The following is an 11,329-nucleotide window of genomic DNA, read 5'->3' on the forward strand; positions in this document are numbered from 1 at the left end:
TTTTTTTTTCATTTGGCTTGCAAAATAACAGTACATTGTATAGAACTAATCTTAACCAAGGATTACCTCACACATAATTCCTTTCTCTGACGTTAGTCCCAGCTACTTGACTCAAGAATTATGATACTTAGCCAAGATTGGACCTACCATCAGTGACTGAACTAAATTTTATTTCCTAAGTTTGATTTGCAGTGTTAATATTTTGTATTTTTCAAGTTCATTGATTGACTAGAATGTGCATATTTGTGACAGGATTAGTTCTTCATAAAACCTGATTGATTATCACTCTGTGCTTTGTGATCTTTCCAATATTTTGAATTAATATTTTGAATCCTACATATTACCACTGAATTTTTTCATTTACTTTAATTCAAGGATTATCTTTGCTTTATTTTACAAGAAAGTAGCCTCTCCTTTCCTTTTCCAAGTTTTTAGTAGTTTCTCAATTCTTTACCATTTCTCCACAAGGATTTCTATAAATTAATCCTGTAGGATACAGTTTTTCTTAGAGTGCACCTATGTGAACATATCAGTGTTTATTTAAATAAATTGTCTTATTTCATTGGTTCCTTTTCTAATTATTGCTTTACTATGTTCTTTAGTAAAGGCAGTCCCAATTCTAACCTTTGAAACTCTGGCCTCTCGGGGTCACCTACTCTTTTATATTAACATTTAATAAAGAGATTGTTTTAGTTCTCTGCAGTGCACAACAAACTATCCCCAAAACTTAGTGGTTTAAAACAATCATTTTATTATTTCTTAAAATTCTGGGGATTAACTGGGGCTCTGCCAGATGATTCTTCTGCTGGTCTCATGCGAGGTCTCTCAGGCAGCTTCAGTCTGTGACAGAAGGGGCTAGAATGACCACAGTGACTTCATTGTGGCCTCTTAATTGGAAGGCTGGGCTCAGCTGGGACACCAGGACAACTGAGCCTCTCTTTGTGCAATCTCTCAGCATGGTCTCTCTAGTAAGTTAGCTGTCATTTTACATAGCAACTCGGGAATTTTTTTTGGAAAGCAAAAGTCCTGGCTTAGTCCCAGAGCCACCTCTGCCACATTCTCTTTTGCATGTGAGAGATGTTACACAGGGCATGCGTACTGGAAGGCCATATCGGGGGCCATCTCTGGAGACTAGCTACTACAGGAATCATGTTTTCCTTTTCTGCCACTAAGACTTCAATTCCTTTCTGCTCCTTTTTCAGTTCCCTGTGTCTCTGGTGGTTTGCCTAAACCTGCAAACATCACCTTCTTATCCATCAACATGAAGAATGTCCTACAATGGAATCCACCAGAGTGTCTTCAAGGAGTTAAAGTTACTTACACTGTCCAGTATTTCATGTAAGTTTCTTCTTTTCCTTTTGGCTAGCTTACACACACAAGACTCTGACTCCTGTGAATTGTGCAAAGATAAACTCTCTGCGGTATTAAATGTGTTTGAAAAAGAGAAAAGTTTTAGATATTTCAGGTTAAGTTTTCTTGATGTTTTGTAAGATTAAATTAGAAAACAGTTTCTTCATGGAGACAGAGGCATTGGGAGGCTCAGGCAAGGCGAGGTTATTTAGACAGAAAAGTTGGTCAAAACATTATTAGGTGGCTGAGCAAACAAGGCAATCCATCATCTCTGAATTTTCTAAGCTGTTTGGAATTACAGGCATCCTTAGAGTCCTTGAAACCACATGCACATTTTGTGCGATCAGCTGTTGCACTTAAAGATAGCAGTGAATAGACATTTCATCTGGCCCTCAAAACTCATTGCAAGCAGGAAAGAATGCAAAACAGGCAGTCAATGTCCATCTTCAGAGAAACAAAGGAAATGGCCACAACCCTAACCACAAACTAGGAACCATCCAAGCCAAATCCTGTGGTATCCGAAGAAAAACAGCTACAGAAACTGAAAGCAAACCTATACCTTCACACCTCCAATCACAGGAAATGATTTCACAAAATAAGTGTCACAGTACCAAGAGCCCACCTAACAATCTGAGAGCATGGAAATCTAAGGATCGCCACCACCAGAAATTAAGGAAATGTCCCCGTGGAGCCCCAGTTGGGTGCCACAGAATGTCACAGATGGAGGAGCTAAAATAGAAATCAGGCACACAGGACATGTCCATTGTGGAGGCCCTGTCACAGCCCAGGGAGAAGCTGGGAGTGAGCCAGGGGCAGGAGGAAAGGGAGGTAGCACTGGCTGGGAGGCAGCCCAGGAAGGCTACAACATCAGCCTCCTGCAGCCCCAAACCTGAGGGCAGGCAGGTTTCCCAGGCAGCAAAGGGAATAATAGATTTGGTGAGAGGGTGTTTAATGGAAACAGAAGTTTAAAATTATGGAGCGCATTGGCCGGATGCAGTGGCTCTCACCTGTAACCCCAGCACCTTAGGAGGCTGAAAATGGTGGATCCCATGAGCTCACAAGTTCAAAACCAACCTGGGAAACATGACAAAACCCCGTCTCTACAAAAAATACAAAAATCAGCCGGTCATGATGGTGCGTGCTTGTAGTCCCATCTACTTGGGAGACTGGGGTGGCAGGATGGCTTGAGCTGGGAGGTGGAGGTTCCAGTGAGCTGAGATCATGCCACTGCTCTCCAGCCTGGGCAATAAAGCCAGGTCTTCTCAAACAAACAAACAAAAATTATGGAGAGCAAAAGCTCATTATCTGAGCCCTATTCTTATGTCCATTTGTGTGTTCAACAAACAGCTGGCCCCATTCAAACAGTAATAGTCCCAAAGGAACTAGCATAGCACCTATTCATAATTACTGGAAGAGGGAAAGAGGAAAAAAGAATACAAGTTTCCAGAAAGCTTTGCTATGGAAGTAAGGAAGAATTAAAACACATAACAGTCCATAATTTTGTTAGAGTGCATAAACAACAGGATCTGTAAAGGTAAAACTCAAAGAAGAGAAAACAGTGAAAGAAGAGATTCAAAGACAACAGGAAGAACATGTCTTTTTAGGAAGTGTGCAGAGCTTAGGAAAATGCTGGAATATAAAAATACTATATCAAGATGAAAAACCTGTTAGAGCTAAGTGATAGTAATGGTTGAACAGGTAATAAAGACTGTTTGGGACTGTGTGTCATAAATGTGTGGTATGTCTAGAAAAAAATTGGTAAAAACAATAGCAAGACACATCCTGGGAAGTTATTGGACTTTAAGATAATTAAATGATTCATGGCCATTTTAGCAAAAGCAGAACTCAAGTTGGGAGAAAGGGAGAATTTCAATCTGGCAACACTCAATAGAATACATTTTCTGAGGAAAAGACAAGTGTGACCTAAGACTCTTACTAAGTTCAGTAGACTGGTGTTTGGAAGTGGGTGGGAACCCAGGAGATCACTTTTCTGAGACCTTCCTGGGGGATGAGGTGGAGCACTAACTAAAGATGACCTCCAGCTAACAGAGAGATAAAGACAAACCCAAAAGAAGAACTTAGTGATGACAAAAAAAGACTGGTAGCATGCATTGAATTTATCTAAATATAGAACTAAGACTAAATAGTGATGGAAATGTAATTGTAGAAGTTTCTTAGAAATAATCTGAATTTAAACAATAATATAAGATGGAAAGGTGGGGGGACTATAAGTGTACTGATTTTCATAGCCAGAAGCCATTCAATGTGATCTAAAATGACAATATTTTATTATTTTAATAATTAACCTCTCAATATTTTTCACAAACCATTTTCTTAATTTAAAAGCTCTTTTAGGAACAAATATCTCTTGTGGTGACAAACATTTGCACTTCTGCAGTTCCTTTAATTTCGCGTCAATTTCTTTTTTCTATCAAAGTTCAAGGCACATTGAATTGACTACTTTTATTAAAACCATATGTATGGTATAATCTAATTTTTGTCCATCTATTCTGCTATCATATCGTCCTTCTGTTTATACAGAAGCAAAATGAGATATCCAGAATCATACACACCAAATGTTCCAGGGTAATGGGTTTTAGGATGATTTGTTTCTCTTTTGATTATACTTTCTGAATTGTTTGATTGTTTGAATTTAAAAACATTACCATATTTTCAAAAAAGAATAAAGTCAGTTTTGTCTTTGAAAAAAAAATTCAGATCACTAAAACCAGTGAAAGACTTCAGCAGCGACTCACAGTGACCTCAAATCTAGAACCTCATTCTCATTTCTAAGGAGTTTCTCAGTAGCCAGTGTTAGAGGAAAGAAACTGCTTTGCAAAGGGAAAAAGACTCACGAGCATGTCCTTGCCTCCTTATCCATTAGGTGGAGCAAAGAGCTTGCTCTGTCCTTTATGTTTTATGTGATTCAGAAAGGGATTTTTAAAAAATAGTCATCACTGCTCTGTGTGAGCAGATCACTTAGATTGTGCAACTTTTAAAAATATGTGTTTAAAAAGAAGCTTGCCATGTTGGTGTTCTTACATGCCTGTGCATGTGAGAGGGACAGGAATATAGGGCAGCATATTTCACTGCCAGAGGGCTCCAAGCTCAGCTCTGAAGTCAGACGGTCCCCAGTTCATAGCCAGGCTATGAACCTAGCTGGGAAGATTGCAGATTATACGTTTATACTTTTGAGTGAAGTTTGTTTCCAAGATGAAAATTTAACAAAAGTTTAAATTCTATCCACCAAAACAATTAATGCAAAAAATAGAATGTAGCACTAAAAACAGAAGTTTTGGCATCAGGGAAGAATGGTTCAAATCCCAGGTATGCATTTTACTAGTCATGTGAATTTGAGTGGATCCCTTAATCTTCCTGAGCCTCAGCTTCCTCATCTGTAAAATGGGATGAAAATAAGAGTACCTACCCCCTAGGGTTATTATGATAATTAGATGAGATAAAGCTTGTAAATCAGAGACCACTGAGGGCCCCACATGGCCGTTTGCCATGTGCGTGTGTCATTACTGGAGTATTTGCTGAGTGATGCTGGTCATCATTCATTTATTTTGCTGAAAATCTTGTAAAGAGCCTTTTCTCCTGCATCAGCATTGTCATGGGAAGCTGCCTTGCCTTTGGCAGAGTGAGGAAGTTTGAGGAGGGAGGAGGGAGGGGTCGCATAGGCAATGGCAATAGTCTTCAAACCACAACTCAAGACTCTTTGATGATTCATGAAATGAATGTTGAGGGACATTATTTTTGATGGAAAGGAATGGAATGGTGTGGAATGGAGTGGAACGAAAAATAACTGAATGCAAGGCCTGTGGTAAAGTTTAAATATTTTCTTGCACAATTTTTGTTTTAATATGTTAGTTTTATATTTTGTGAGCTGAATCAAAATGTAAAATGTATTTTTCCCCCGTGGATCATGGTCAAAAAAAATTGAAAGCCCCTAAGTAACAGTGATCACTTAGATGGAGAAGTTGATCAGTAAGATCTGACTATATTTCTGATGTCTTTTGGTAGGTGTGGTACTTAGGAAATGGGAAACATCTACTTTCAGAAATCTGTTGCCATATGCTGAAAAGAGAAAATATCCTTAAGCTTTGGCAATACATGGACATATCCTCTTTCTCAAGACACACTCTTCCCTTGACCTTTATAATACGTTTTTTTCTCATCCCTCTTTAGTTGCTATTTCCAGGCCTTCTTTCTGTCCAGCCTTTAAATCTTGACGCTCCTGAAATTTTATCCTAGACTTTGTTTTGTCTCCATGGATCATTCATTCATCCTTGTGCCTTCAATGAGCAGTTTGATGATACTGACTCCAAAATCCCTACCTCCCACTCACATGTCTCTCCTGAGACCCATTGCCCGCTGGGCATCTGCACTGGGATATCTGTTACATACTCAGGCTCAAGGCATCAAAAGTGAACATGTTTTCTTTCCCTTCTGCTCTGCCGCCCCATCCATTTCCCAAATCTGCTCTGTCTCAGTGCTCTTTATCGTAGTAAATATCACCACCATTCCACCCATCTGCCCTAGACAGAAAGAGATGGCATCCTTAATACCTTCATTTCCCTAATCTGTCACATGTTTTCTATCACCAAGTCCTGTCTCCTAATATTTCTTGCTTTTGTCCTGTCCTTATTCATCCTACTGCCCCCATCATTGTCCAAGTGACCTACATCTTCCCCTGGACCACTGTAGTGTCCTCTCAGCTGTTCCCTAGGCTGCCACTTGTAACCCATCACCTTTCCCACTCTGCCTCCCCGTCCCTTTCACTGGCTTATCACATGTTACCTGAACTCTACACTTCAGTCTCTCCCACCTGAAAAGGGCTAAAAATATTGCCACCTCCCTATTTGCTATGGGGGTTGTGGTTTTAATAAAGAAAAGAAAAATCAATATGACCACCCTAGTCAATATTATCATCCTCACTATAATTATCAAAAATGCAAATTTCTGTATGCACTCCAGCCTCATGTATTTTCCCTAGAATCACTGATGCTTAGATTTTTATATGCACTGAGAACGTCGAAGTAATTTTTCTTCCAAGAAAAAAAAATGACGAACTGTTCTTCAGACAATCCATCAAACTGACCTTGTGTGCACAGTAGACTAAAAACCTACATAAATAATTACTAGAAGAATTGATCACACAATATGTAAAAATTTCACTGTAGCCAAAGAATAACAATAAAATATATGCGTTCAAAATATACTATCCACATTATAATTCACAGAAAGAAAGGTGATTACAGAAACTCTGACTCATGTTCCTGACAGCTAATGAAAAAAATTGCCCGCAGCAAAAGTGGATTCTTTTTTATCTCGATGACAGGCACCTTTGTTTTTCTGAAGAGAAGGTCGTCAGTTCCATTCAGTTTTATAAAATGACTACATTTTTTATTGTAAAGTATAGAGGGCACCTCATTATTAATTCAGCTTCTTTCTTAGCAGATATGGGCAAAAGAAATGGCTGAATAAATCAGAATGCAGAAATATCAATAGAACCTACTGTGATCTTTCTGCTGAAACTTCTGACTACGAACACCAGTATTATGCCAAAGTTAAGGCCATTTGGGGAACAAACTGTTCCAAATGGGCTGAAAGTGGACGGTTCTATCCTTTTTTAGAAAGTAAGTAATGCCATTATTGCCATGGTCAGTTAAACATGTATTAATATCAGGTTTAACAGTCTCAGCCTCATAGACAGCCTTGCCCAGAGGAAGGTACTCTGCTTGGCTCTATTCTGGACCACTGGATTGAGTGAGCAGTACAAAGTCCTTAACCTTGCTGGCTCTGAGTCTCACCTTTATTGGTTGATTGATTGATTGATTGATTGACTGACTTTGGAAACAGGGCCTCATTATGTTGCCAGGCTGGTCTCAAACTCCTGGGCTCATACTGTCTTCCCACCTCAGCTTCTCAAAGTGTTAGGGTTACAGGCATGGGCCACTGCACCCAGCCTGAGTCTCATCTTTAGAGTGAAAGGTTTAGCCAAGTGGTCTCTAAGATCTCTCCCAGATCCAAAATTGATACTAAATGACAATGATATTAAATTTTGACTTTGTCTTACTACTAAGTGGAAGCTACTTAATGGAAGTTTGTTTGAGGAACAAAATGACTTTATTTAATGTGGGTTTATGGACTATTAATGTCTCCACAAGATTGATTAAAGATTGTCCTGATTATCCAACTATGCTTCTTCTTGTATGAACTTGGTGGTGTGATGATGTAATTTCCAAGTGTAACGCAGAATTAAGGCAACTTCTTCCTGGTATTTACTTTTATAACGTTGCCATCCCCTGACCTATGGCTGACTCAGTCATGAAGGACCCACTCAGGGCTGCCATAATGAGCTCTGCAAGCGCTCTGTAAGTGCGGGAGCCCTTCCGGATCAGAGGCCAGAAAACTACCCTTGGGACAAATCCAGCAACCCCCTTTCTGTTTTTCTGCAGGCAAAGAGTTAAGAGTGGTATTTACGTTTTTAAATAGTTTCTAAAAATCCAAGGAATATTTTGTGACATTGGAAAAGTAAAGGAAATTGAAATATTGATGTCTATTCATAAAGTTGTATTGGGACACAACCCACACTCATTTGTTTACATAGTTACCTTAGACTGCTTTTGCATTACAACAAGAATGGAATAGTGCAACAGAGATCATATGGCCTGCTATGCCTGAAATATTTACTGTCCAGACCTTTAGGATAAAAGTCGCCTGGTCTCTGTTCTAGATCATTCTAATCACATCTCTGATTTTCCACTTATCAAATCATGTTGTCATTTATCACCAACTTTTCAAGTCACATAAATGTTACAGAGTTTTGATTGTATTAACCATCTACTGTTTATGCATGTGACTAAGGAAATAGAACACTTTAATTTGCTGTTCTAACATTGGATCAGGCTTGTGAAATGGTTTCAAGATTTGGCATAACTCAGGCCCACCTTTGTACGTTTTGAGGCGTCTCCTGTAAGAAGGTGTCTTTTAAGGCTGAGTGCAGTGGCTCACACCTGTAATCCCAACACTTTGGGAGGCCGAGGTGGACAGATCACAAGATCAGGAGTTTGAGACCAGCCTGGCCAACATGATGAAACTCCGTCTCTACTAAAAATATAAAAATTAGCTGGGCGTGGTAGTGGGCACCTGTAATCCCAGCTACTTGGGAAACTGAGGCAGAAGTATCACTTGAACCCAGGAGGCAGAGGTTGCAGTGAGCCAAGATTGCACCATTGCACTCCAGCCTGGGTGATAGGGAAAGGACTCCATCTCAAAAAAAAAAAAAAAAGAAAGAAAAAGAAAGTATTTTAGGGCCTCGATCCAAGTAGGATTATATCGTAGCTTTATCTAAGGTAATTTCTCATCTGAACATAATACCCTCTTTCTTCCCACTTTAAGCACAAATTGGCCCACCAGAGGTGGCACTGACTACAGATGAGAAGTCCATTTCTGTTGTTCTAACAGCTCCAGAGAAGTGGAAGAGAAATCCAGAAGACCTTCCTGTTTCCATGCAACAAATATACTCCAATCTGAAGTATAACGTGTCTGTGTCGAATACTAAATCAAATAGAACGGTAAGCCTGAAATGGGATGGGGCATATGTTCATGAACCCCTCTGTAGCTAATGTGGGAACAGACAACCCTGATGCCTTGATTTTCTGCGTGTGAATCTGGGAAGTCATGATATTCAAAAGACAGGCTGCACAAAATACAGTTGAAACCTTTATACAGAAATGTTACAGAACTAACTTCAGATCTTCTTGACAGAAACTCTGTTGACAGGATATGGTGTTGTTATTGGAGTGTAGAGAGATTGTACACTTGACTTTGATGGAGAGCTTTCACTTGCACAGTCTTTCTCCAAGAAGAAAAAATAATGTGAGCAGGACCCAGGACAGTGAATAAGAACGCTATCCGTGTATTGTTTAGAATCCTTCCCAGCACTGGTCCAGTTCCTGACCATGCTCTGCTGCGCTGAAGGAAAAGAGTATATTGAAACTGTTGCTGAAAAAAAAAAAACAGCTTATACTGATAGTAAAGGATTAAATGGTGGCTTGGTCTTTTATTTCCTTCTAGAGTTATTTGTCTGGGGTGGTCCCAGAAATGTCTGGCTCTAACCAGTGTTTGCAATTCCCTATCCTAGTGGTCCCAGTGTGTGACCAACCACACGCTGGTGCTCACCTGGCTGGAGCCAAACACTCTTTACTGCGTCCACGTGGAGTCCTTCGTCCCAGGGCCCCCTCGCCGTGCCCAGCCTTCTGAGAAGCAGTGTGCCAGGACTTTGAAAGGTAAGCTTTTAAAAATCTTTGCTGGTCTAGGAAGGAGACGTGCTAAAACTAGAAGTCGGTATGATGGTTTAGACAAAGTTTTGACATATCTGTGTCTAACAGAAACAGGTTGAGGCAAAGGCAGAAACAACTACCACCAGAAATGCATGGAGCAGCCTGAGGCTCTGCCACTGAGCTTGGCCAGTGTTCAGAAGTGTTCTCACCCCCTCGGAGAACTCAAACGGGTCCAGTGTCCACTGCCAGCAATCTTCCCATGGTCCCTCGTCCACCTGCCTTCTGAAATAACAATGAGGCACTTTCACACATGCCTTGTTTCTTCTTTAAAATCATAATCAGGCTGGGCATGGTGGCCCACACCTGAAATCTCAGCACTTTAGGAGGCCAAGGAGGAAGGATGGCTTGAGCCCCGGAGTTTAAGATCAGCCTGGGCAACATAGTGAGATCTCATCTCTACAAAAAATAAAGTCAACTAGGCATGGTAGTGCATGCCTGTAGTCCTAGCTACTCAGGAGGCTGAGGTGGGAGGATCACCTGAGCCCAGGGGAGGCTGCAGTGAGCCATGGGTGCACCACTGCACTCCAGCTTGGGCAACAGAGTGAGATCTTGTCTCAAAAAATAAAAAATAAAAAATAACCACTCTGATCAATAGAAGTTCTGTGGTCTTCAAGAACATCAGATAATTTTATTGCTAGAAACAAAGTGTTATTCTGAAACCACTGTAAAGGAGAATGTATTTTTTACTTTCCCTGGGGAATACTAATTATAGGTGCTTCCAGTTGTGTTCAAGTGCCACTAATTGTCTGAGTGAGGGTCTGGGATCTGCAAATCAGTGATCACGTCCTTATCCTTACAGTTGCTTCTCTCTGTTTCCTTTTATTTATCTCCTTCTCACATTTTCTACACTGGGCTGCCAGGAAACCGTGGTTAGAGATACCCATTCCTGTGCAGAGACATAGAGTTGTGAGCCTGGCATTCGTTTAATTTTTCCGCCTTCAGAGTGAGAGGAACTTGAATTCAAAACTTGAAAATTCAAAGAAAATAAATCCTAAAGTTTGCCTGCGTCGAAGGACTCGTCATCCATTATTCCTCCACTCTTCTTTTCCAAACAGCTGGGCTAGAGACAGAAGCCCACGACCTCCACCCCACACCTTGGCTGTATCACCAGCCTTGAATAGGAATCCATAACCCCTGCTTTCCTCTTCCCTCACTCCTCCCACCTTTCACGATGAAACTGTCCCAGAGTAAAGAAAGGGAACTTTGTGAGTACATATGAAAAGTGCAAGGCTTTACCCTTGACTCTCTGTCTTTATCATAGCTTATCATAGCTTTTCTTTTACAATGAAGGAGTCTCTACCATATATCAAATGAAACTAAAATGCCAAGCAAAACAAAGCCTATTGAAGAAATCGTATTTGTATTTGGGAGAAGTGCTCTCTTTACTAACACCTTGATCAGTGCCAGCTGCTGGGAATGAATTTCCAGTGGAAATCATTAACACAATTGGAGCAAAAGCAATGAAATGCAGATTGAATTCAAAACTTCTTGGTAAGCAGATGAAGCTCACTTTCTCACTAATATGAAAAAAGTGGCCAAGTGCAGTGGTTCACGCCTATAATACCAGCACTTTGGGAGGCCGAGGCAGGAGGATTACTTGAGCCCAGGAGTTCGAGACCAGTCTGGGCAAC

The 11,329-nt window shown here is 40.5% G+C and overlaps 1 protein-coding gene across 3 annotated transcripts in view; it reads left to right on the top strand.

Annotated features, from left to right (window-relative positions):
- The first annotated feature begins 1,187 nt into the window (after window positions 1-1,187).
- The window catches only part of IL20RA (interleukin 20 receptor, alpha), a 16,349-nt gene continuing 6,207 nt past the window's right edge, over window positions 1,188-11,329 (top strand). The window contains exons 1-4 of one of the 3 annotated variants that reach the window (XM_011978425.1): window positions 1,188-1,338; window positions 6,811-6,989; window positions 8,755-8,930; window positions 9,500-9,644. In XM_011978425.1, the coding sequence (XP_011833815.1) occupies window positions 1,262-1,338; window positions 6,811-6,989; window positions 8,755-8,930; window positions 9,500-9,644 (577 nt within the window). In that variant the 5' untranslated portion in view covers window positions 1,188-1,261. The remainder of the gene's footprint in view (window positions 1,339-6,810; window positions 6,990-8,754; window positions 8,931-9,499; window positions 9,645-11,329) is intronic. The other 2 variants (XM_011978426.1, XM_011978428.1) reach the window with 2 other exon arrangements.

Source organism: Mandrillus leucophaeus, unplaced genomic scaffold (genome assembly GCF_000951045.1).
Source record: "Mandrillus leucophaeus isolate KB7577 unplaced genomic scaffold, Mleu.le_1.0 Scaffold194, whole genome shotgun sequence".
In the NCBI taxonomy this organism is placed as follows: domain Eukaryota; kingdom Metazoa; phylum Chordata; class Mammalia; order Primates; family Cercopithecidae; genus Mandrillus; species Mandrillus leucophaeus.